We start from the raw sequence: 27,226 nt of genomic DNA on the forward strand, positions 1-27,226 counted from the left end.
GCATTGTTTTAAGACGTCTGCACATGCTGACGTCACTACCTGTTGCAAATTGCTTGGGCAGAAAAATGAAAGTAAATATCGGTTTCGGTTTACACCGCCGACAACCCTGTGCTCAGCAGCACTTTGCCAAGCTGCAAAACAGTGGAGCTCGAGCAAAAAAGAGCAAAAAAAGAGCAATGTTGGCACGTCTTGTTGTGCACACGTCTCAATTTCCAAGCACTTTCTGACGGGAATACCCTTCCTAAACAAAATGGCGGTTCCTGTTTCCTGATTGGCCGGAAGCTGCGCGTCAGAGCGAATCAGCCGCGTGTAAACAGCCGAGGTTCCCCACCCCCCTGCAGCACCTGCGGGGTTTTTGAAAATGTTGCTCTTTTCAGAGGACCTAATTTGCCGCGCGACAAGGAGGTGGGAGAGCGGCAAATTAAGGGCAGCTGCGCAGTGGGCGCTGGTGACGTGGGGAACGTCCATCCTCCTCGTGTCTTTTAAAGAGGTGACCCCGTGGCTTATGGTGAGTGGGGAGTGGCCCATTGTTATCAGGTGTTGGACTTGAGGGTCTATTGCAGTTTCAATGGTTAGGAAAACTGCATGCAACTGGGCCTTCAGCTAACTGCTACTTGGTATCAGAGCAAAAAAAGCTGAGGGGAAGCCAAAGATATGCAATTATTTTGAGAACCACATCATGAGAACTTACAACCAAAATGGCTTCAGTTAAGCTAGTGCAGACACTTTCTCCACATCTGGTCTTGCATTTGCTAAGTGAGATCACTCACAGCATAGCAGCCTACAGAATGTGAATCAAGGAGGCTTACTTTCCCAACATCTTTCCTTTCTCCATAGGAAATTGCTGACAAAGATGGGAACAATAAGGTTTTGTCTTTCACCATCCCTTCTTTATCCAAGCCATCAATTTACCACGAGGTAAGAATACCGTGGCACTTTCAAGAATATCTAACTATACTCTGTTTCAAAAAAATGTTAGTATAGTCAGTTGACACTCAGCAGTCGAGAAAATTGTGTGCTTCTGCATTAGAATATGGTCCTGCATGGATGTGAGAATCATCATTCATTTTTATGTGCTGCCTTTATCAAAACCATTATTTTGTGCATTATTGAACATGGTACTTTGATACAAGAGCATTCATAGTTCATTGAATGACTATTATCAGACTTTCAAAGGGATGGGGGAAGCAGGTCTAGGTGGGCACTAGAACCCAGGCGGACAATTCTACAACAAAGAAAGATCAGCATATTGAGTTCTGTGGTGGAGAAATATACACCCCTACTAACATCTTTTTCTGAGATAGACTGTAGGAATCAAAGTTGTTGCAAGCATTCAGTGGTTTTCTGGTCCAGAATGAAACTGGGCCATGTGTACTGTCCTAAGATGATACTTGCCTACAGCGTTTTGTTCTTGCCTCTGCATTCAGATAATCTTAAAGCTATGTTTAAGTAATTTTGTTACCTTTTAAACTTCTCAAGCCATCTACTATTGGATCTATGGCTTTGACGGAAGGAGCCCTTTGTCAACATGACCTTCTCAGAGTAGTTTATAGTGACCTGCACCCTCAAAGAGAAACGTTTACGGCACAGAACAGGTAAGCTAAGGAAGCACCAGGTTGCTTAACTGTGTTTCAATGCACTTAAGGCACGGGAAAGAGAAAATCAGAAGAAGTGAAATGTCTATATATCAGTGATGTCTGTGGGGGCCATGTGCTTACCAGCATCTTTTGTGGTACCTGCCAAGTGTTTGAGGTGTTTACTCCAGCAGGGTTTCCAATTGGCCATTGGAGACTTACACAGAATTTTTGGGGAAAAGTAACCACTGCCACCACATCACAAGAATCTTACTGGTAGCTGAATATGTTCCTTTAAAAAGGCAACCAGTTATGCAGAACTTTTGCTTGAAATGCTGAAGAGTTACTCCTCAACAGTTCCCCACCCACAAACCAAGAATCAGTTTTCCTATGGCCAGTGGGGGGACGTGGCAAATGTTCACCTCCACCAGCACCTTCTGCTGGGGTCCTATCCAGTGATTACGTCCTTGGTACCTTCTAATATTTATTCTTAAGGCTTTGTTTAATACTTTACATTTGTAGCTACCCTGAGGATGCCATGTTTGTGGTAGGTAATAGCTTCAGTTCTTAGATCCCGTCGATTATTTGTTAGTTGGGTGTAACACTCCGTAGCGCATCAGTGCCATTCAGTTCTGTTTGGACTGTCCTTTCTATAACTACTTGTCTTGTTTGCCCTAATGCTTTGGCAGTGTAGTCAACTAGCTACCCTGTGGCGTAATGGCTAGATTGATAGTCTGATTTACCGCACAAGATTTCTGCGAGGATAAAATGGAGGAGAGAACCCTGGACGCCACTGTAAGCTTCTTGGAGGAAGAGTGGGGAAGAACGCGCTAAATAAATAATCACTGTACTTAATAATAAAGCGGGTGGTTCATGCCAGATATAAAAGCAGGAAAAACCAGGTCACCCACAAGCAAAGCAAGTGTTTTTACGTGCTCAGGGCACTTCCCAAATATGTAAAAAATAGAGTTAACCAAACCCAAAGGGGAAAAAACCAAAATAAGGGAAGTGGAATTGGTCTGCTGAAACCTTAAGGTTTTGTATCATTCTGGAGGGGGTAGTTAGAATGGAGAGAGTGGGATTTCCAAATAGTTTTTCTCCTTGTCTGATTTCTCAAGGGCTTTCAACTTGTAAGACCTCTCTTCCAAACCCAAGTGGAATGAAGCGAGAGATGAATAATCTGTTTGCTCCTGTTGATGCGAATATCTTGCAGCAGAATCATAGCAATTTCAGTCTTTTGCTCATTTTGTTTGCCCTCGTCCTTAGGTTTGAGGTGCTGCGGTTTCTTATGTTGTGTTACAACTCTGCCATTGTCTACATGCCCGCCTCTTCTTATCAGTCGCTTTGTAGGATGGGTTCCAGGTGAGGATGGTATTCTCAATACTCTTGAGGGGGAAAGTTGGTGAGGGTGTTCTTAATCAACATATAAAGTTTACATTTCAGGTATTGTTTTTGTCACAATTTTTGTAACTGCAGTTGGAAGTGTCCTTTTTTGTTTGTTTGTTTGTTTGGCTTAATTTGTCATAAAGGACCAAGAAACCAAAAGAGGCTAAGACCCCTCACAGTTTTCTCTGTTAAACAGAATTTTGTTTAAAGATTAATCTGCATCTTTGAACAATGAATCAAAGTAGTGAGATCACGATCTGAAAGCCTTCATGGGAAATGAAGGTGACTTGTTGCGTTCCTCAAGCTGAGGATCCATCTGTTGTCCCCAAAGCTTCAGAGCAGACATAAAATTGATTACTTTTAGAGGTGGGAATGGAATGTAGGGTCTCCTGTGTTCTCCTCTGCCCCTCTTTTTTGCCGGTTGCTTCTCCAGATGGGACTGAATTTGGAAGGAGTGGGATCTTGAAGGCCACTTACAGCTCATTGCTCAATTGTGTTGGTGGTAGTGGGGTTTTTTCCTTGCTGAGAAAGGATCCTTTGATTAAACCAAGGGTCCCCAATATGTTGCCCTTGGGTGCCTCAGTGCTTACCAACACCCTTCTTGGTGCCTGCTTAGTATTTTTTAGAAAGTGAGTAGAACCATGCCGGGTTCTTTCTCAGCAGTGCTTCTGATTTGCCAGTGAAGATCTAGTTGGCTATGTAGGCTAAAATAACACGGTTTCAGTGGAAACGGCTACCATGGTATTTGTTCTCTCTCCCCTCTCTTTCCAAGTGTCATTTGTTGTGGCTCCTCCCCATCACTTGGGCTTCTTTTGTGTGTGAGTGGCTCCACCCTCTGTGGCAGCCATTTTGTGGTGTCTTAGCTCTGTCTTAGAGGGGCCTGTACATTTAAAATGGTTGGGGTCCCCAGACTAAACAATCAAGAGCAGACTGTGACATTCCATGTTTTTTTTCTTTGCCCTTCATTCTTATGGATTACAAATTCTTCCTCCTCCTGCTTCCAGCCTGTAAACCAGTAGATATTATATCAACACTGTAGTAGCACCAGTAGACTAAGGCCAAATATGTGCTTAACCCCAGGGGTCCCTAACCTCATGGAATGATAGTAAGCAGAATTAAAAAGATATGCTGGCCAGTTGCCACTTGATTGATTCTGCAAAGAATGTAAATTGGATTTTCCTTTGAGAAATGTTGAGGTGTGTATATATATATTTTCCCAGGTCTATTTTTTGTTGGGTATGAGATATTATTATTCATTTTCTTAAATATGCTTTTCTGAAGGCAAGATGATTGGTATGAATAACATAGCAAAAAAATCAAAATAGTCTTTATGCTTTAATTATGTCAGCTGTGTAACTGATTGTCTGAACACTTGTTTGCTGAAAATGTTTGTAAGGTCAAGATTGTTTTTTGTTTTTTAAATGCTCTTATCCTGTTTTGCTAGGCTCTGTGTGAGTGGGTTTCCACGGCAACATGAAAAATACTGGAAGGAAGATTGTGGTAGAGTAGTCCTGGATCCTGACTTCATGGTTCAGCTCCTCACTGGAGTTTATTATGCTGTGTGAGTATTTAGGGGGTTAGACAAGAGATGACCCCTGTTATTGGCCGAATTGGAATAGATTTCCTTTAATTTGTGTCCAACACAGTTATTTAGGCATTGGACTCTGGCTGATGTTATTGCCTGAATCCCCTCCCTCCCCCCAGATCTACTGCTTCTAGCAATCAGCATTTTGTGAATATCTTCACCCAGTGTAAATTAGCTCTCGTATACCATCTTGCAACCCTGGAGCATTGCACTTCTGGCTTCCTCTCTTTTTAGACAAATCACAACAGCATACCTTTTAAAAAGAAGACAGCTACTGCTAATTAGATGTTTTGTGAGTACACATAGCTGTGTGTATTTGTGTGTTAAAAAAACAGTCTTAAAAGACGTGTATACTTGAATTAACCCCCTGTTGAAATACTTAACTCATGGTTTGCCATTGTGAGAATGGCCTTTGTGTGATGTGCTTCTACAGGGCTGATTGAATGTGAAATTTGATTTCTATGCTTAACTGTAGATAAGCGCTCCTGTATTGTAATGTTACTAATGAGTACTGTCCTGGTTGGGGGAACTGTAAAGAGGATGCAGTTCAGAACACTGGGTTGCATCTAGTAGACTAGTATTAATCAAGTTCTAGGAAATATATGAATGGCTAAGAGTGGAGTAGTGGCTAAGAGCGGCAGAGTCTAATCTGAAGAACCAGGTTTGATTCTCCACTCCTCCACATCAAGCCTGCTGGGTGATCTTCGGCCAGTGTCAAAACCTAATGGTTTTGTCTTGTCACAAGTCTCTGGGTGGTCTTTTTGCCTCCCTTCTCCTCAGGATGGGGCCCAGGCACTTCCAAGTCTGGTGTGGGGGAGGGGGGTGTCTCCTCCCCAGTGTTGGTAGTTCCTGCATCTGACACTCCTTTGTCTGCTATAGCTTGCAGCGTACAGATGTCTAGGATATGTAGAATAGGAGATTTGACAAACAGTCACATTCCCTTGATTTTCCAAATAAAATACTCAGCTGTAAATGGAATCCATTTATTGATAGAAGAATCAGGAGGAATGTACTTTGAAAAGTTTTTGTCAAATCTGAAATTAGAGCTGCCTCCAGATGTCTCTTGCCTTGAAAACCCTACAGCAGTGGTTCTCAACCTGGGGGTCGGGACCCCTTTGAGGGTCGAATGACCCTTTCACAGGGATCATCTAAGACTCTCTGCATCAGTGTTCTCCATCTGTAAAATGGATAAATGTTAGGGTTGGGGGTCACCACAACATGAGGAACTGCATTAAAGGGTCGTGGCATTAGGAAGGTTAAGAACCACTGCCCTACAGAGTCATCAAATGTCAGCTGTGACTTGTCCCTACTTTCCATCTCCAGGAAATATATATTTGCAAGGCATATAGCAAGTACAAGACTTCAGTTCAGGAAAATAATTCCTTGTTTTATTGCTGCCTTATTCATCTGTAGATACAACGGACAGTGGGATCTCGGCCAAGAAGCTCTGGATGACATCATTTACAGAGCGCAGCTTGAGCTCTATTCACAGCCGCTGTTGGTAAGGGAAAAGCCACTGTGTTCTCTTAACATGATTAAAAATGTACATACTCCAATTTTTTAAGGCTTGTTCAGTGTCTTGAGAAGCATTCAAAAATCCAGTCTGGTATACAGCAGTGTATGTTAACACTGCACGATTGCCACTTAAACTCTGGTACTTTGGAACTGAGTTTAAGCTGAAGTGGGAACTGAAGGGGTGGGGGCAGAGGTGGGATCCAACCAGTTCTCACCACTTCTCTAGAAGTGGTTACTAATTTTTTCTGAGTGCCGAGAAGGGGTTACTAAAGCAACCTCCCTGCCCAATAGGGACTGGAGGTGTGTGTGTGCGGCAGCGCCACTGTTTGAATCCCACCACCATCGGAACCTGTTATTAAAATTTTTGGATCCCACCACTGCGGGGGGGTGGGGGGGTGGGGGCGCACAACATTTGACTGACTGCAGAGATCTTGGAGTGTGTGCTCCCCATGCCCCGCCACGGCACACTCAGTGTCCTGTCCACATCTGGGGAAGGATCCATAAGACAGGGTGTGCTGAACACATGGAGCTGCCTTATACTGAGTCAGACCATCAGTCCATCAAAGTCAGTATTGTCTACTCAGACTGGCAGCTGCTCTCCAGGGTTTCAGGCTGAGGTGATTCCCGTCACCTGCTGCTTTGTCGTTTTTAACTGGGGGTGCCAAAAATGGAACCTGAGACCTTCTGCGTGCCAAGCAGATGCTCTACCACTTAGCCACAGCCTTTAGGTTCAGAAGTTACCTATCTGTATCTTGGCAAAAAAACACCCTATAATATTATATGGGACATTCATGCAGCTCTGTGGTTGGCTTTTTGGGACTCTGGGCTTTGGTTTTGAAAAATCTTGGAAGTGTTGAATTGTGTCACATCTGACAGGGCAATGGACTGTTTATCCGCCCCCCCCCCCCCCACGCACGTGGACTCCCACACCAAATCACAAAACATTTTAAAAGCTCCGTCCTCCCCCCGCCGCTGCCAGTATAAGGAAACCTATTTAAACAACTGAAGGTATGTCATTTAGCACCACTGGTAATTGACATAAGAACATAAGAAAGAGCTGCTGGATCAGACCAGAGTCCATCTAGTCCAGCGCTCTGCTACTCACAGTGGCCCACCAGATGCCTTTGGGAGCTCACGTGCAGGATGTGAAAGCCTTCTGCTGCTGCTGCTGCTCCCGAGCACCTGGTCTGCTAAGGCCTTTGCCATCTCAGATCAAGGAGGATCAAGATTGGTAGCCATAGATCGACTTCTCCTCCATAAATCTGTCCAAGCCCCTTTTAAAGCTATCCAGGTTAGTGGCCATCACCACCTTCTGTGGCAGCATGTTGATTATTAGTACATATTGCAAAGTGTTTGCAGCCCAGATGCAGGTACATGTAAGTGTAGGAAGCAGCACTCAAGGTCTCACAGGTACACACACACACACACATATAACTTACTGTGAGACCTTGAGTGTTGCTTCCTACACTTCTCTCTCTCTCTCTCTCTCTCTCTCTCTCTCTCTCTCTCTCTCTCACACACACACACACACACACACACACACACACGGAGCACCTTGCATGATTGTGTTAGTGCACTGGCATAAATCTGTACATGGTTCACACTTGGATTACTAGCAGTTGTTTCCCTCTATCATTTCCATTTCTGTGATGCAATCTTGAAAAGGCCCTTTAATCTCCAAAACCTTTGCCTGCTTTTCCCTTCACAGGCTGTCCGTATTCCAGCATCTCGACTACCTCTTCAGTGTACTGTAACATTAGAATTTAGGGTGTAAACCCTGGATTAGCAGCATGCAGGATCAGGGTCAGGGCCAGATGCTCTTAATAGCAGGTGAAATCTGTGGTGCTGAAGTCTGTTCTTGCACCCGTGTAATAATTAACTATCTTTTAGGTGCTGGTGTTCTTCTTTTGCAAAGGAGAATTGAAAAGCCGCATCTTGGCAGTGCAGTTTTTCATCTTTCCGATAGATGTGGTTAAATGGCTCTCTTGATGAATTGTTATTGGCTTTGGGTAGCTGAGCCGTTTGCTTCCGAATAGGATAATTTAAAGGCTTTTTACCTGGTGAATTATTGGAACAGCGACTTCCTGCAGGAAATGATGATTAAATGTACCACTAGATTGGAAAATCTAAATGAGCAGTTGAGCCTGCTGGATTCGTTGCAGATCAGCAATGCTGTGACGCCGGCTGGTGGACTGCTGGCATTTGAATTTGACTTCTGCCTAACACTGAACAAATGAACCTAGTGGAATCTGGTTGCCGTTCCTGTCGTCTTGCTTTATAATGCTCACGGGAGAAAATCATCTTCCACTTTCAAGTGTCTTGGTTTTCTCCCAGCCCACTATTTAACTTTATGTTGCTGTGTTTTCCTTTAAGACCTGTCTTCCTTCTGCAGTCTTCCCTTAATGAGGAGCTTCAGAATGGCTTGTCTCCCCCCCCCCATGCCCGCCCCCCCCAAGTCGGTTCTCACAGATAGTAGCCTAATCACAGATAGATGGATTATTTACCATTGACCTTCTGGCAATTCTAACTTAAAAGCCAATTTCTGTCTAGTTATTATCCAGGCATCTCAGTTCTTCAAAGTAATAATTTATCTTTAAAACAGATAGGTTTTCCTCCATGCATTCCTCTTGAGGACAGCAGGAGTCCTCAGTGGCAGTGGTGATAGCAGAAGACAGTGTGGAGAGTTAAGCTCGACAATTCCCGGGTCTCTCTTGGTGCTCCTCTTCCTTCCACACCCCTCCTTGTCCCTTTTCAGGTCCCCTTTTTCCTTGCTCTCCTTTGCCCATTCCATGCTCGCTCCGTCTCTTTAATGCTTCCTTTGCCACCTTGCACATCGCTTTCGTCTGCCCCTCTTTACCCTTTGAGGCTCTCTGCCTTAGAGCCTCCCCCTCCCCACCTTTCCCAGCTCGCTTCGAGGTGTCCAGTATTTTTGCTCAGTCCAGTATTTTTGCTCTGCCCTTTGCCAAAGGATGCTGAGCAGCTTAAAGATCTCTGTGACTTGCAACACAGCCCATATAAATGGTACAAACATTCTCCAAATGCAAGTTCTCCAAATACCATCCGTGTGCTTTCAGTATTCGCTTTCAGGGTCTAGAGTTTGTGCATGGAAAGGACAATGCCCACAAATCCGTGGTTGCAAAACTGGTGTCTGCAGACTGTAAGAGAGTGTTGGATGCAGATTGGGCAGCCAAGAACATCAACTGAGTAGAATAGAGAGAAAGGCATAGACCAGGGGTCTGCAACCTGTGGCTCTCCAGATGTTCATGGACTACAATTCCCATCAGCCCTTGCCAGCCTGGCCAATAGACACATCAGGACAAAAAGATCCGATCGTGTGACTTCTTTGAATTGATGGTGAATTGATGGTGGTAACTTCTTTACCCCTGGCTGCTTACTGTCTTACACTTGGGGATAGAAGAGAGTTGCTGGGAGAGTGAGAGGTAGTTGTGAATTTCCTGTGTTGTGCAGAGGGTGGATTAGATGGTATTTGAGGTCCCTTCCAGCTCTGTTTCTATGTTTCTACGTGGGTGAGGCCAAAGACACAGGTGCACTTTAAGTGCACAGAAGAAAAACCATTGGATTGCTCTTAAATTGGTCCAGCATTCTGTATTGTTCCTTTTTCCAGTCGGGTCTCACTGCTTGTTAAAGTGGCCTTACTCAGCTTTTTATGGTTGCCGTAGGTTGCGAATGCAATGAAGAACTCCTTGCCCTTTGATGCTCCTGACACATCACAAGGAGGACAGAAAGTGCTGAAGGTGGAGGTGACGCCAACTGTGCCGAGGGTTTCTCGGACTGCCATCACAACTGCTTCGATCCGCCGGCATCGCTGGAGAAGAGAGGGTAAGCCCTTCCCTGTGCATAGTGGTGAATGTAGCAGAGCATTCTTCATTTCCATTGCTACAAATAGTTTTCTGAGCTTGAATCTTAGCATCTGTTTCTGTAATGCACAGAATTCTGATCGTTTTCCTTATGGTCTGTGTTTGAGAAACTGGTAATCATAATCACACCCTGTGGAGGGAGGTAAGTATTTACCTTATATTATAGTGTGACTTGAGTGGCTTGAACAGTATCCAGTGGCACACACAAGTTTGTTGCAGGACTCGAACTTCGAACTACTGATACCCCTGACATGACTCACTTTTGAAGGAAATGTTGCCTTTTGGAGTTCATGGGGAAACTGCATCCACAAAGTACCTTAAAATTAAGCCCTCACTTTTCTGCGTATTTCACAGTAGAAGATGGCAATAGTGTCCAACAGATGTTTCAAATTCTAAAAGAATAGCAAAAGGACAAGAGGGAATTCACATGTAAAGCTATGGTTTACGCCTTACCACCATTCTACCAAAAGGAGTAGATTTCCCCTGCAAACCTCTTACTTTTGCAGTCTCTGTTGCCTCAAAGCTGTTTGCTGGAGAAAGGTACTCTTGGTGGCAAGACCCTCCCCTCCCCCCCGCTTGGGTCAGGGGGGTGCAGAATGAGGAGTAGAATTAGGTGGTAGGGTGCTATCATTTGAATTGTGGGTTTTATTAACAAAATTCCCCAGACATTTTAGTTCTGTCTAACCCTTTTAAACTTTAAGTCATAAATGTCCTCTAGTACCCTATTTTTGGACTCTTAATCAAAATGGGGAGCGCCTGTAATAATGTGTCATAGGAACTTTTTTCACTCTTCATGATGTGTAGCTTTCTAACTCAGGCAAAATAATTAAGGAAAATATTAACATGGTATCTTTTCAGTCCCTTGAACAACATATTCAAGATCTTTACTATTTCCTGTGTGCTATTTCACTAAAGCATAACATTGAAATTCTGAAATGCAGTTATTTCTTCCTGTGCCTTTTCTTTGGTGCTGAAGTTGTACAAAAACCTGTTTGTTTTTTTTCCCATTCTTCTCTGGCTGCTTCACCCTAAAAACAAGTACTACCATTTTGTGACTTCTTGGTCATGTGTATCTTTATTGTTGACATGTTGTGTGCTGGTCTCTTTGTCTCCTATACAGCTTACCTTCTTATTCCTGTGGCATGCCACTGACACTTTGCCTAAAAACATGCAGACGGCATTCTTGCGTGTTTCCATGTTCTGTGCAAACCACTTCCCCTACGTGGGTTGGGATTTTCAGGAAAAAGAGTAGAAAAGCACTAAAATATTATATGTTGAATCCCAGATGGCTTTGACTTCTCAAGTGATGCTGACTTGAGCATTCCCGGATCTCCGATCCTTCCTGGCTCCACAGACCTAGGGATCAAACGCAAGCAAGAGGGGGACGTGCTGGTGCTCAGGACCCCTGAGCATGGCTCACCGGAGCCCAACTTGACATCAGCTACTGCAGAGGGTAGGACAGAGATGAGGAAACAAAAGTCAGAAGGCCGGGAGGGGGAGGAGCTTGCCTGTTTATTCCTAGGCGAAATTCCATTCTCAAGCATTTCCACTATCCCAGAGCGTATTGTTTTCTTATTCTAATACACCTGCTCCTGCCCCTTTATGTTCAGCACCAGATTTGGAGCTACCTTTTGTGATCTTGTGGCATTTGAGCCTTTGTGAAGACACAGCTAAATCTGGGCAATGGCTGTCCCTGTTGTCTTTGATATGGTTTGGCAACATCCTGTTTCTTGAGGAATTTCACTGAAATAGGAGGATTGGCCAAATGCCAGATCACTTTGGAAAATGGGGATCCATTTAGAGCAGGGGTGTCCAACTCTGGTCCTCTATAGTTATTCATGGACTGCGATTCCCATCAGCCCCTGTCAGCATACCCCTGATTTAGAGGGTATGAGAACACTTGAGATTGTTTGTTAAAGGGGGGAAATCCTGGTGAACTTTTAAAATAATATTTATTTGCTAACTTCTTAGTTCACTGGAATATTTCATCAACCCATCTGAGAGTACTGGGAATGGAATCCAGCTGTTTCTTAAAACTGATTTTAGCGACTGGCCATGAGATTGTGGCTCCAAGCAGGCTGCCCTAACAGAAGAGGAGAAATTCTCACAGCCTTCTACAGTGGTATTCTTCAGGTTATTCTTTGATTTGTATAACCCGTTAACTTTTCCTCTTTATCAAGAGGTTGTCTTTCCAAGGCAGTGCATGACATCAGAACACAGTCCCTTTGGTGCTGGCGGATGTTTTATTTTCCATAAAATTATATGGAAATGTTATTGTTACTTGCATCTTCCTAAGCTATTTCTGCAACATTTTGCCCCTTTTCCTTGGTGCAGCCTTCCAACCTTTCGAACCCCTCTTGGCGTCACTTTTAATGACCGAGTCCTTGGCAGTTACTTAGCACACGAGCTTCACAATTGCCCAGAGGAAGGTTAACATTCCAGATCCTTCTAGCACGAATGCACAAAACACATGAGCTTCTCATGCATAATTGAAAGCTTCATAGGGGCAGAGTCGATACCTCAGGGGTTAGTGGGAAATAATGATGGAAACATTCAGCAGTATTAGAATCTGCTTCAGATACAGTATGCTCAGTATCCTAGAACCTCAACTCCCCCCTTCCTTGTCTCATCTGGTCTTATTTCATTGTACTAACTAAACTTTGCATGCGCATGACCAGAAGGGTGTCAAGAAGCCCTCACTTTCGCTGAGAATCTTCTTTAAAAAAAAAAAGGTTGCTAAGGATGTGCCACTCCCTTTCTTTAACACTTTGAAACAGGGCACATCTTTTTAAAAATGCCGTCTGGGTTGTTCTGTGGAACGTGCATCGTCCCATCATGGATGCTGGACAGATGGAGTGAATAATACTGAACCCTGATTCTAATAATAGAAAATTTGAAGACTCAACTCTGAATTCAGATTTTTTTCAATGGGATGCCGTTCTGGAACAGGAAAGAGGTCTGAAGTTGTTTTGGGCTTGGTCACAAACAAAACACATTGCCGGATTTGTGACGAATTCCGTTTTGATGATTGAAATGGGTGCTTGTCCTACAGAAAACTTGAATTGGTAATTGCTCCTGATATAAGTAATGCAAAAGTGCAACAAAGTGATCTTTCTCAGATGCACATTTCTAATATTCCAGTTTTTTTGAAAAACCTGTGATTATAAAGAATTACAGGCATTTACAGAGAACAAGTGAGGTTCTTTGGGGATGGATCTAAAGTACCATCAGCAGAGCTCTGCCAATTTCCCAGCTGTCCACTTACGATGCAGCCTACCAAGCTGTCCAGGTTGCTGACCCTGGAGTTACAGCAGCAGAGAGCAAGGGTTTAAGAGGGTTCATGTAGCAGTGGGAGTGGACACACATCTGATTAGTGGATGTGTCTTTCACTGGCAGAAAATGACTTTTTTGGTACAACGCACTGCATGAATGTATAGAAGTAGCAGTTAGCAAGGAGTAGATTATTGCACTCGTTGGGAGAAATGTGTGTTTTAAATGGTAATTTCCTTCTGCTACTGGGCAGCAGTGGTAAACACGTAGCACGTACATTTTGGGCTCACTGGACTAAAAATTTTATCAAGCTACCCTGTTTCCCCTAATATAAGACATCCCCGAAAAATAAGACATAGTAGAGGTTTTGCTGAAGTGCAAAATATAAGACATCCCCCGAAAGTAAGACATAGCAAAGTTTTTGTTTGGAAGCATGCCCGATGAACAGAACACAGGAAAAATAAGACATCCCCTGAAAATAAGACATAGCACATCTTTGGGAGCAAAAATTAATATAAGACACTGTCTTATATTCGGGGAAACACGGTAGAAAGTAAAAGATCCCCACCCCCATTTTAGTACAATAAAGATTTGATTGATGTTTGTGGCTTAGTGTTCGAATTCTGTCCCTTTTTGGTTACTTTTATATCCTGCCTTTCTGCCCTTGTGTTCAAGGAAGTTTACAGTTCAAAATAATGTCCACAATACATTGAAGTGCAAAATGCAGGAGGGAAGAGGAAAAGCTACGGCCCCTGTTTTTTTGTTGACCAGATCTCAGGTGCTAAAATTGACACAGAGGAAAACAGTTCTCACCCCTGGCAGCCATGGTCTGACTGGGGACAGAAATGGAGTAAGGAAGGTGGCTATGAATGAACTGAAAGGTGTGCATTTAATATATTCTTAGTGAAGTCTCACTTGAGAGTGTCTGGAATCTGGCTTGAGAGGTACCACCCTGCATGCTAACTTTTTCTTTCACACCTGAGCGCTCTTCAGCTGCCTGGGCCTCTGCATGGTGGCAGCATCCTGAAAAGCTCACACAGAGCCTCTCTGACTCCTGTCCAAACTCGAATGGATACTTTCTGGAGGCGTTCCTTTCTGAGACGTACAGCTTCAGGTCAACCATCTTGTAAATCCGTGCCATTTCTTCTGGATTCATTTGTAAGCTGTGATGAGGCCTGAATTTCTTCATGGGGAGATCTGTGGCCATGTAGCTAGATAGGCAAAGGTACTGGAATTAGATTGAAGCCACCTGAAGACAAAATACTGCAAGATATAATTAATGGGATTCATTTAAAGTGTGCAAGAATATTTCTAAAAGGAACAGTGAGGATTAAATCGACAAAGGCTAAATAAAAAAAACCAAGTACACATTAAGAGAATTGGTTCAGTTTTACCACACGTTACCAGAGGTGGGATCCAACCAGTTCTCACCACTTCTTTGGAAGTGGTTACTAATTTTTTCTGAGTGTTGAGAAGGGGTTACTAAAGCAACCTCCCTGCTCAATAGGGACTGGAGGTGCGTGTGTGCGGCAGCACCACTGTTTGAATCCCACCACCATCGGAACCTGTTATTAAAATTTTTGGATCCCACCACTGCACGTTACCCTTTCCTGCTGACATCTCCCAGCATCTAAAGTTCGCTCTTTCCAAAAGTCAGCACAAGCAGACAGTCTTTCTGACCCAGAAAGCAGGTACAAAATGAAAATGAACAAGGTTGGATCACGAGACCTTGAATCAGACACCAAGAGCAAAACTAGACTGAAAGTGCTAAATGTTATGGCTGAGGGTCTTGAGTTGGCTTGAGCTCATTTGACCAATCAGATCTGTGGCTGGTGGTATCAATTATGTAACCCTGTTTCAGGTCATGTGACCCAGGGGCAGGGTCAGAGTGAAATGGAGTGGTGAGGCCTTATCTGTAGCTCAGCCTGCCCCGTTTTCACCTGTGTCAAGGTTCATGATGTCATTTTTGCTAATTGGATGGAATGTGGATACCGGTCTCAGCCTTGGAGACCAGAAGGAAGTCAGGATAGAAACTGCCCCCTCCCAGCACCTCCCAGCACTCACCCAGCTCCTATCTCAGCTGCCGAGGGTCACAGCTTGTTGAATCTCAAGCAGCAGCACAGTTATTTAAACTTTTCTGTTGTGGGCCTGAAGCCTTAACCAATGTGTAGGAGAACAAGAAACTGCATTAAGGGACTCAGTTTCTTGGCAAGAGGGCTATCCATTTGACCAAGGAAGGGCTGAGAGAGGCAATACTGCTCTCAGTTGCTCAACCAAGCGCACTGTCATCCAGCTTTGCATGGTTAACTAAATTTGTACGCTGTATCTGATGAAAGGGTGCTTTTTGCTTTCAGGGCATTCTGTTCTAGGTATGTATAAAATGGCTTTTTCCCCCTCTTTTTTTTTTTTTGAAGAATACCATGTGCACAGTGGCTTATTTTAGAAATGTCTCTTTTAGAAATGCCTCCTTGGGAAGTATTGTATGACAATGTAAGGCGCACTATTTCCAAGGTATTATTTTGGTCTTGTCTGCAGGGCAGTATTATGATTTATAAAAACCAAAGTTAACAGATTTGTTCAGCAAAATAATAATAAATAAGCACATCTTTTCCCTCTCTGAATATTGGATTCATGTCTAGGTAAAGAAATATCTGCAGCATCACAGTCTTTCTGGGGAAGTGGGAAAAGGAATAAAGAATGTGAAAACTGTGGGCATGTTAGATTAGTATTGTAGTGTTGCAAATCCACTTCCCAAAATATTGTAACGTAACAAGACAGGAATGCTTTCATAAGGGCCTGTAACTCTTTTTATGTTGTTGAATCTGGAGGGTTTTGGAAATGCTAATGGTCCTAATTCCATATGATCGTATTAATTAATGTGCTGTTAATTCCAGACAGTGACTTTAACATTTGAAAACCACTCACTATGTTTCAGTGGTGGCGAACCTTTGGCACTCCAGATGCTATGGACTACAATTCCCACCAGCCCCTTCCAGCATGGCTAATTGGCCATGCTGGAAGGGGCTGGTGGGAATTGTAGTCCATAACATCTGGAGTGCCAAAGGTTCGCCACCACGGTGATAGATAGACTGCCACTGGACATTTCTGACGGCTGCAGTCTTGGCTTGGAGACCAACCGAATGATTGGGGCAATCCCCACAGTAGAATGTTGTGGCTTTTCTGGATTATATGACCATGTCCAGTAGTATTTTCACCTGATGTTTTCCTTGCATCTGTGGCTGCAAGAGAAATGTCAGGAGAAAATACTCTGGGAACACGGCCATACAAACCGGAAAACCCACAGTATGCTAGAGATTCCAACCGTGAAACCCTTCGACAATACAATCCCCATAGTGGTCGGCTTTCCAAAGTTACTGTGGCTTTTGCTACTTGGAGGCTTTTTCCAGGGAGCATCCAGTCACTCTGATCTGAAATCATAACACAGAAAGATAAATGCATATAACTGACTTGAGGAGAGAGGGAGGCCCTGCAGAACCCACTGCTTTCTCTGTATGCCTTCATCTTCCATGTGCTGTGCTTCAGACTGAAATGTGTGCAGCTAATCTAAGAGACAATCACGAGAGGTTTATAGTGACAGACTGAAAATACTGAGTGAAACATCATAGGCATTTAACACTTCCTCTGTATTAGTAAAATGTCAGTTATTGGTTCAATACAACATGGCCGATAGGTGCCCAGTAGGTAAACTGAAGAAGGCCATTGCGTTCACATCCTACATGTTCACATCCTACATGTGAGCTCCCAAAGGCACCTGGTGGGCCACTGCGAGTAGCAGAGAGCTGGACTAGATGGACTTTGGTCTGATCCAGCTGGCTCGTTCTTATGTTCTTATGTTCTTATGTTCTTAAACCAGACTGCCGTTTTTATGTGATCTTTAAGTTCTGATAAACGTGTCCAGTACTGAACGTTGCCAAAAGAATTGCCTTGTGCTTAAAGCAGTGAAGTAAAGCACTGCAACCTGTTTAGGTTTTTAATACAGTGCAGAAAAACAAAATAGTAAAGAAATGTTCTAGGTGCCATCTTGGACACTTCTTCTGTACCAAAAGAGGTTAGTTTCTCAGCCTGTTTTTCTTTACTGTTCTGGGTTTTTAGATGTTGATGGTATCAATGGAAGAGAAGAATCCATCAATCTGAATGATGCCGATGAAGGGTTTTCATCTGGGGCATCCCTGAGCAGCCAGCCGGTTGGGACCAAACCTCCTTCCTCTGCATCCCAGAGGGGAAGCTTACGGAAAGGAGGAAATAGCCGTTCAGCCAAGGAAAAAGAAGCAGTCTCAGCTACCAAGTCCAGCGAGAGCCCCCGAGAGCCTGCTCGTAAGCCGTACCTACACCAGTCGGTCGACCTGGGGACAGATGCGGTTGAACTGACTCCTACGAAGAAACACCTCAGCCTGCCTGCTGGGCAGGTGGTGCCAAAAGCCAGTAGCGTGAGCCTGATCCGGACTGCCAGTGCTTCTTCCAGTAGATCCTTTGACTACGTGAATGGCAGTCAAGCAGGTTCTGGTATTGGCCTAGGCAGTGAGGGTGTCACTAACTTGGCGTCTGGCAACACCAATAGGTTTTCAACTATTAGTCTACAGGAGGACCGCTTAGGCCAAGCTGGAAACGGGAAGGATGTCCTCGGGCCAGGAGCTCCTCTGACCAAGCAGTCCCGATCCCCGAGTTTCAATATGCAATTGATATCCCAAGTTTAGCTTTGTTGTTCTGCCCCCCCTGCCCCTGCCCCTCTTTGAGCAGCAACAGCAGCTATTATCCTATACGGTGTGAAAACCCCTGGCTTTTGTGATCTCGTTCGATTCATTTTAGATACCACATTATATTTTGTACTGAAACAGCAATAAAACCTCATGTTCCAGTCCCTCTCGCCCACCCCTTTCCTGCCTCCTCCCCTCCCCTGTGATTGTGAAGCAGTATGAAATTGTACTATCTGCCTTTTCCATGCATTCCTTTCTCCTTGGGTGATGTGCAATCCATTGTAGGCCGATCAGTCCCATTTCAACACTGTGAGTCTTGAGAAGATCAGAGGAAATGGTGAATGTGATCCCTATGAAAACGAAGCTTTTGGCTTTTCTGAGAAATAGAAACGGGTTAGTTTTCTCAATCTGCAGTTCTGCAAAGACTACTGGATTGTGACTTTTCTTTTGTTTCTTGGAACCAGGAGTGCCTCAGAGATGGTGTGGAACTTCTGGACTCTGAGTTCGTGCAGCCAGTTCCGAGGGAGGGGAATGCTGTCGTTGCTGCTGGTGGCTGTCGAAATGCACTTTGTCACTGAAATGAGAGTAGTCCTCCTTCTCTGCCGTTCTTCACTCTCTTCCCCCTAAACTTTTAACGTTCAGCAACTGAGACGTGCATGTTACCAAGTTGGTACCCACTCCGCTCAGAAGGAGCGGGCAGTAAGTAGACAGTGTAGGTTACAATACACTTTTAATGGCGTTGTAGCCATGTTTCTTGTTACATGTCTTCCCCCTCCTTGAGGACACAGGGTTGTATTTGCATATATACACGAGGACTTTGAGAAAAAAAAGAATTATGTTTATCATAACAGAGAAATGGAAAAGGGGCACCTGGTTTTCCCAAGCTACTCGGTTGCTGTTCCTTTTAAGATGTTATTTTTGTAAGTCGGTGATCCTCGAACTGAACAAAAATAGCTGCAGGCGAAGTGGGAGAATTTTTCAGGGTCCTTAGAGTGGTGTGACTAAATTAGGTTGCAGTCAAGATGGGAGCGTTCGCCAGCATGATGTGCCAGGAAACAGAGGTGACTCCTCGCAGTTAAAACTGAAACATCAATGTTCCCTTAAAACACCGTGCAAACGGAAAGTGTGTTAGCAGTCTTCTGTCCCAGAGGAAGAGTTCTTTGCCTATCTTTTGATTAATCCGGTGCATTTGTGATCGTTTCACGTATCTAGTAGTGGGTTTGCCCCTACTGTTGATCATCTGAGAACTTGTGCTGTCGATTCTACTTTTGAGCCCACGTCACTAGTGTGTGGGTCATATTTGGCGCCAATTCTGTAGAACTCTACTTTAAACTGCGTTTCTTATTCCAAAGGAAAATGTTGATCATGTTTTGGTCTGTCTTGTATACTTAAGAAACAAAAGGCAATGTGCGTTAATTTTTTATCCCTTGCTATATGTTGAACTGGAATTTTACAGGTTATTTATTAATCTGTGGAATGAATGGAAGTTATATTTTCCCCCACTGGTAGTTTGGGTTCATTACATTGGATGAAGAAGCTTTGGGGTAGTAAAAAGGTAATAAGCTATTTTTGGTGAATTAGAACTCCTTCAGAACTCTGAAGTGCCATTATATTGGTAGTGAGTATTGAAAACCATTTTTAAACGTAATGAACTACAAACCTGTTTTGTTTTGTTTGTTTGTTCCTCTTTTCCTCCCTGACTCTCTAACAAAAGTTGGGCTTCTTGAAAAGAAACCTAGCCAAGCAAATAGTAACTTCTTTTAGCGCAGTTGTTAGAACGGTTGCTCTGGAAGGGCCCTTACTGAAACTAAACTGATGCTAAACTATTTAATATCATATAATGGAGATTCAGGAAAGCTGATCTGTGAATCACTAGTTAATTGCAAATCAATATATATGTGCTATTTAGCTTTTCCAAGCCTCTTTTTTGACTCTGACATCATTGTTAAAGGGTAATGCCAAGGAGGTGCTTCGGAAAGTGTTCGTTTTCATATAATGGTGATGGGTTCCTTTCTTTTTCTACGGCCCTGGCATGATCCACGCTTAACCAGAATTTGTGGCTTTGCAGAAACACTTCCCTTTTTTGAAGAGTAGAAACCATGTCAGGGATCCAGAGGCCCCACAAGATTTGTTTTGCATGCCCAAGATGGGTTGGGTTTGTATTTTTAAACAAACAGTAGCCCATCGTACCACATATCCATCTGCTTTTGAACCTGCAGGCACTTCCAAAAGCCATGTGGCAACAGAGGGTCTAGTGGGGTGAGACCATATGTTCAGAGAGGTGAAAAATCCCTCGAGTCTGACAAGAGCCCTTTGGAATCTGCCCTGTTTTCTGAATAGACGAAGCCCTAAAAATGAATATTAGTCAAAGAGGGAAAAAACAGCCGTGACGGTGCTGAGGACAATTTCACTACGTTGCGTCCTTGGGAAGACGGATGTCAAATCTTCAAGCTAGTTTTACGAGAACAAGACAGTGTATTTCTGATAGATAGTTGTAGTGCATGCACCCTATAAAAACTGCTTATTAAGCATATTGGTGGTTGGTAGCCCTGCTCTCCCATTTGAGTGATCATTTTTTACTGTAAGTCTTTGTCTTACAGTGCATATAAATTACACACAAACGCACTAAATGACAAAAATTTTCTTGTCTGTGTTCTGTTTTAAATTACAGTAATTTCTAGGGATGGCATGGTCAGATAGCAGCATTCCAACTCAAACTGATCAATATTTTTTTTTCTGTTTGGTAAAATGTCTTGTTTTTCTTTGTTTTCACTTCCTTTTGGCATATTTTAATATTTGCTTGCTGTTCTTCATTTCACCATTATTGTTGTAGATTCTCTTTCTCTCTCTTTGTTGCTCCCATAACTGCAGCATCTAGAGAATTATGTCTTGTAATTGATGAATGCAACTGAAAATGTGTGGCTCATTGGATCAAAGCAGACATGATGCAGGAGTTGTGTGGCTGTGCTCCCATACAAATTTGTTTAGACTTCAAAGCAGTTGGTTGGAGATGCTTGCTTGATTGGGGGATGTGGCGCCATGGATCACTGTTTCCTCCTGTGCAATTTCCACGATCTAAATCATATCCCTAGAGCTGCTTTGTATTTCTTGTGAATCAGGGGGAAAGGTTAAATACCCCATCCCCCACAGTACCACTTGGAAGTCAGGTTCACAGCTCCACACTTGTTCTTCAACTTATTCAAACCAAGCAAGCTGGGCCCAGGGCGGGGGGGGGGGGGGGGGCCCTTGTTCACTGAAATTAAGCAGTCGTGTTAGTGGGTTGAGTTCTTGCTGCTTTAGTGTCTTCTGCTCCATGCAAAGTTGTTCCAAAGTTATGCTAAAGCATTGTTTGGATGCTGGGTAGGCATAAACAGTGTCTGAGTGTAGATGAAGTGTTACCCCATTTGTTAGGGGACTGGAAAGTCTCTTTAGGCTTACATGCACCTGCTTCTCTTCTCCTACTGAAATTCCTCCCTTTCGTTTGTTTTCAATGGCATCTGCACAGAAATATATCTCAAGATTAGCTAGCTTTAAATCAGAGATGGTGGCCTAGTTCTAGTCAGGGTCTCAAATACTGGTTTAAAGCTATCTATGGTTCATGTTCAGTTTGAACCAGGCTTAATGCTCAAAGGAAGAGAGTGAGTGAGGCAGGTGGATTATATTGAGCTTGAGGGATATTGCTATTCTCTTAGCCATGGTTAAGAGAGTGCAGAAACTTTTGCACCTTAACCCTCTGTGCTCGATGAATTGATATGGGAATGAGATGAAATGGCATTGAATTAAGATGGATATGTTAGCCTTGTCAAATGAGGTAATTGCTGTTAGCATTGGCCAAAAAAAGCTATTTACCCTAAAGGAGATGTGTTGGACAAAATATTTTTCAATGACAAAAAACAGATACTTATATATACAGATCTTTGCTCCAAGCAATTCTGTTATGTCATAGCTCCAATTACATTGTGATGGCAACTCCTAATAGTGATTTGTTCCAAGTGCAGCTAACATGAGACGAACAAAAGGTTCCTCATGTATAAATTTTCAAGGACCTGTGGAAGAATGTTAGTTCGAAAAGGTTGTTCTGAAAATGAAAGCTGGAGTAGGTAAAATGATGCAATTTGTGTGTGGGGTGGGTGGGTGGGTGGGTGTTGGCATACACTATGGAGGAAGATCACTGCATATCAGTTGAACTTGCATGTAACTTTTGGCTCTTCAGCCATTGTAGGTGTGGAGGAAAGAGTAACCATCCAACTACTAGTTAGTCAGCAGACTTAAATGGCTGGTCTTTTGGTTCTAGAGTTGGACAACCTCTCAGAATTGCCTTCACACCACAGCTTGGCAGAAAGCAGCTGGATTGATACAAAACAAGACCAAATCTTATGCTGACTCTGAAAACATTGGACCTCATTCGCTGCAGATATTACAGGCAGCTCTCTGGTTTAGTTTTCTCAGCATGAAACTTGTACACACGGAAATGATACATTCACGTCATAGTGGATCTGTGTCAGATAAGCTCCTTGTAGGATTTGCAAATGTAGTGGTGTTTGATAACATAAACCAGACATTTCATGTTGAATCTTTTGTTCTAGGTTTAAAGTAGTTGATTTCACATGTTTTGACTCTGCAGGTAGTGAAACTAACCATGTTTTTGGACTTTTTTTTTTTGCACTACTTTTGTGAACAGTAGAATTTGGGAAAGATTTTTGTTTCTTACGTGATGGGTGTGTGTGTATGTGAATAGAAGCATACATTTGTCATGTGTTGACAATCAGTTGCCTCAATTGTTTATATGCTCTATGTAAATATAATCAATAATATAAGATCCTAAGGCAAAATGTATTCCTAAATAGCAACAAAGCTACTGCATCTTTCTTACCTCTTAATATATAACATTGTTTGCAGTTTCATCTTTAATAATCAGTATTTACCTGTCAGGGAAAAGACTTTTCAGGTGGCTACAGATATATTCTGGTAGAATAATTTTAGAGCAGGAACTGCTACCACAAAATTATAACTCAAACTACAATGACCCCTTCCCCACCAGAATACACCAGTTGCCATTTAACTTGTAAAACAGTTCAGGTGTTAGGTAATATACAGTGTATTTTATTTAAGAGATCTCAAACACACCGAAAGTCAACAATATAACAATGTGGATAATTTTTCTCTTGCATGTTTGGTTTCAGAAAAGGTTGTGCATTTATACAGGAATGTACAAAGCACAGTGTGACCAGCTACTGTACTTAAAAAGGAAGTCAGGCAAACTTTCAAGTTCAACTGGTGAAATTGCCAAAGACATGTTAACTTATTGTCTAGTATTAAATGTGTTATGGATACGCAGAGATAGATTATGTATGTAAACTCCTCTACTGGTCCGTTCATGATTAATTTATTGTTTTACTCCCACCATGTACAACAAATAGATAAACTTTTTTGGCATAGATGGAGGCATGTACACTGTTTTGAAATCACTGAGACATAATTGCTTAGATGTATGTTTCACCACCGGGATCTGCGCACTTCTGTTCAGGTCTTAAATGTGCCAGATCCCTGTGGATTGCATCTACTGTGCTTATTTTGAAATGGAACATTTAATTAATCCTACAATGTCTTAAGTCTGAGTTCCAAAGAGCTAGTCGGGATGCGTCACAGGCTTATACTAAACTTTTAAGGTTTAATATTTGACGCTCTCTTTGGGTGGGGTGCATTCCTGCCTCACTGCAAACTCTTCAAGTTTAAAGACCTATTTTGCTGAGTGGCAGTGAAATAAAATATCGTTAAATAAAAACATCTAAAAGTCTCTGCCATGAGTTTTGGGTTGTTTATACCCACTATAATTTCATATTTCATTTAGTAGTTTAACTTTGTGCGCAGTAAGTAACTTGAATAATCTATAATCTGCCTCTAAAATGTACTAGACTAGAAAGTATTCATCACCCTTGAAGCATCTCCAAATTGTACATGAGTGGGATTTTGGAAGTAGATGCAGATAAAAATGGTGAGACAACCATTTTCCACATGTTAAGTCAAAGATAAATTCAGTGACATTCTTTCATTTAGATACAGGAGCAAAGGATGGATTTGTGTAGTCATTTAAAATAAATGACTGGAAAACTTAGGGGTGATTGGGACAGAGAATAGTTCTAAATCACAACCTGTTCCATAGCGATCTTCAAAATTACAACTTATAATGCTGTATCTCAAGGTTGTACAAGCTGAAGGCACTCACAATTGTGAATTACTTCCTAACCTTCCCAAAGCACTCTCTGTTCCCCCTAGAAAGGCACTGTTAGTGGTTGGAAGTTACAGTAGGAGAACTGGGCAAGAATACCCCCCAGTGATTCCTCTAACATTTAGAGCAGGGGTGTCCAACTCTTGTGCTTCAGATGTTGAGGGACTACCATTCCCATCAGCCCCTGCACCAGAGTTGGACACCCCTAATTTAGAGTGAAGTAGGGGCAATTTTATTCAGTTCCCCATGCTCAATACAGTGCATTTTCCCTGGTGGCAGCAAATTATCAGGGGTTGCAGAGAACTGCCGGGAGAAAGGAAAGCAGAGATGGCACCCCTCCATGTGTTGGAACCATTGGATCAAATCCTGGTGATGGTAAGCATAGGTTATATCGGTTGGTTTATTGCAGAGGTGTTCAACTCTGGTATTTCAGAGGTTCATGGTCTACAATTCCCATCAGCCCCTGCAGTCCATGAACTTCTGAAGTGCCAGAGTTGGGCACCTCTGGTTTATTGTCTCTGATGAAAAGTTCCTCCAGTTTTCAAAGAACTTTAAAAGCAAAATTAGCAGTTAGTTTACTCTCCTTTTCTGGAAGTATCATTAGATGCATACGTATTGTAATATTTGATAATTTGGGAATTGGTTACTGCGAAATATATGTGTGCTGCTTTGCAGAAGCAGATCTTTTCCAGCTTCCCCAAGCATGCCTCCGCCCCCACCCCACAATCAAGAAACAAATGACGGGAGTGCATTCAACTGTAGTAAGATGGAGAAACTGGGCAATAATATCATCTCTCGCTTTCCTCTTCTGCAAGCTCCCATTAAGAGCTATTTTGCTTGATCCTCCTCGCTCAGTGTGACAGTCCCCTGGGCTGGGTGACTTTTTGTCCTTGCAAATCTTACATGACTGCCAACATTGGTTGTTTGGAAGTCTCGGTGGGGAGGGGAGAAATCTGTGTCCAAGTGCCTTCTGCTTATACTTCCTAAGATCCAATACTTTGTGGTTTTTCTTAGTCACTGATGTTAATTTCTGAGAATAGTCCTATTTAAATTACAAGGCACAGAGGTTTTAATGGGCTGAAAAGGATACCGTTTATGTATTTTGACCTGTCATTTATTTTAAAAGCCGAGTTTCCAAGGATTCTTTTGTGCAGTTTTGTTTCAATATACATTTAAATCCTATGGCTACTCTTAAGCATATAACAGAATAGTTTCTGGTGCTTTAATTGAGATGGGACCAAGATTCCTTCATTTGGGCATGACCATCAAGGGTCAGTCCGGTAGTTTAAAGACCCATATCTTAATCCTACATACGATAGCCTTGAAATTGGTGGCGCAGGGATAGGAAGACTACTGAATTTTCTTAAGTTTACAGAGCTCTCCTTCCTTTGACTTGAAATTTTTATTTAAGATAAACAGGACTGTAGAGTTTATCCGGTTTCTGACCTGTAATCAGTTTCTAATTTAGTAATCAGTCTGGATCAGGGGTCTGCAACCTGTGGCTCTCCAGATGTTCATGGGCTACAATTCCCATCAGCCCCTGCCAGGGACTGATGGGAATGGTAGTCCATGAACATCTGGAGAGCCACAGGTTGCAGACCCCTGGTCTGGATAGATTCGTGGATCTTTGCACTTTTCTGTGTTCATTCAGCTCTTGAAGGTTATTAAACCTAGACTGCTTATGATGTTCTTAGCATTATTGTAAACATTGTGGAAAGGGCATTTTGGAGTCAGCTGTTTTTTTTTTTGTTTGAAAAGTGGCTCGATGTGCCAGCTATAAAGAAATCTCGTAATTGGGAACACACCATTGCATTTACCTAGAGGCGGGGTTACCATGCTGTCAGTTACTTGATTCAGCCAGTCATCAACAACGATGCATGGGTCTGGATAGTTTTTGCAGACTATTACTTATTACAGGTTGTGAATGGAGATGCCCCAACGAATTTTTAATATTTGTAATAAGATCTGCTTTACAGTTAATGTTTTGATTTGTATTGTCCTGTTGAGTTGCAGTCAGTTTGACAAGCAGCTTTATAATCCTCTGAAAGTGAAGGACCTTTTCCCTCTCCTCTATTTCTTATACAAGGTTTATTCGCTGAACTAAGATTTTTGAAGAATTTTTACTGTGTTGGCATTATGCAACCTGTTTTACCTCGTTCGCAAAAGGAGCATTGTCAGAAAAACACCCCACTTTACTATAAACACGATCTGTTTGGTAAAAGGACTTGGAAATTCTGTTAATATACCACCAGCATGAGTTTGCATGTTGGTAACAACACCCAAAACATTCAGGATTTAGTGCTGGCAAAGGAATAATAAAAATGGATGTGTAATAAATGCAGTTACCTAATGTGAGTCCTCTGGAAGAACTCAGCTCAGCTCAGCTAAAATGTTTGAACATCATTCTATTGGTGCATGTAAGCCATTATTATAACTGTCTTACTGAACCTGGTTAATGCTGTTGACTGTTGTTGAAAATGTGAAATGTAGTTAACTGTTGACCTTGTAAATATCTGCCAGAGATAAAGAATATTTTAAATCATTGTAAATACAGATGTATAAAATTGAAACATCTGCAATGCAGAAATATAAATATATATATAAATATAAATATAAATATATAAAGATGTTTAAAATAAATATTGTGCTGTTTCTGGAAAAAATGTGCATGTTCATATTTTCTACCTTGTCCTTCATATGAAGATTGAATGCTGTTAGAGTAGGTTCTCAGCAGGGCTTTTGTGGAATTGTTCAACAGGACTTCAAGGACTTCCCTTGAAACTGACAGAATGTGTAAGTGTTGGCTTTGTGTGATAGTGCCTGCACTTAGTACAGTGTATTGGATGTGAGGTTATGGCAGTCTAACATGTGAGAGGGCATTAACAAAAAACTCCTCACCTCGTGGAAATGAAAGAAGTCTCGTTGGCTGAATTTTAGCAATGCGCTAACCACTAAGTTGTGGCGTTGACTGAACTTTCCCTCTGGAGTTCACCACTTTTCAGGGCTCTCTCCTCTGCTTGTGTAACCTCAGCTTGCGGGTTCTGTGGGGCAGAACTTGGAAGGAGTTTGCAACA

At 42.6% G+C, this 27,226-nt stretch overlaps 2 protein-coding genes across 4 annotated transcripts in view; one reads left to right on the forward strand and one right to left on the reverse strand.

The window, feature by feature from the left end:
• The window catches only part of FAM126B (family with sequence similarity 126 member B), a 67,241-nt gene extending 40,432 nt beyond the window's left edge, over nucleotides 1-26,809 (forward strand). For 2 of the 3 annotated variants that reach the window (XM_048486431.1, XM_048486432.1), the window contains 7 exons: nucleotides 838-918; nucleotides 1,480-1,595; nucleotides 2,841-2,936; nucleotides 4,405-4,521; nucleotides 5,959-6,046; nucleotides 9,741-9,900; nucleotides 17,322-26,809. In XM_048486431.1, coding sequence (XP_048342388.1) covers nucleotides 838-918; nucleotides 1,480-1,595; nucleotides 2,841-2,936; nucleotides 4,405-4,521; nucleotides 5,959-6,046; nucleotides 9,741-9,900; nucleotides 17,322-17,923 — 1,260 coding nt within the window. In that variant the 3' untranslated portion in view covers nucleotides 17,924-26,809. Of the gene's footprint in view, nucleotides 1-837; nucleotides 919-1,479; nucleotides 1,596-2,840; nucleotides 2,937-4,404; nucleotides 4,522-5,958; nucleotides 6,047-9,740; nucleotides 9,901-11,223; nucleotides 11,392-17,321 lie in introns of all 3 variants that reach the window. The other variant, XM_048486433.1, reaches the window with a different exon arrangement.
• Nucleotides 1-27,226, reverse strand: part of LOC125426207 (aldehyde oxidase 3-like) — a 343,943-nt gene that overhangs the window by 109,404 nt on the left and 207,313 nt on the right. The window lies entirely within an intron of this gene.

This window comes from Sphaerodactylus townsendi, linkage group LG02 (assembly GCF_021028975.2).
Source record: "Sphaerodactylus townsendi isolate TG3544 linkage group LG02, MPM_Stown_v2.3, whole genome shotgun sequence".
NCBI lineage: Eukaryota > Metazoa > Chordata > Lepidosauria > Squamata > Sphaerodactylidae > Sphaerodactylus > Sphaerodactylus townsendi.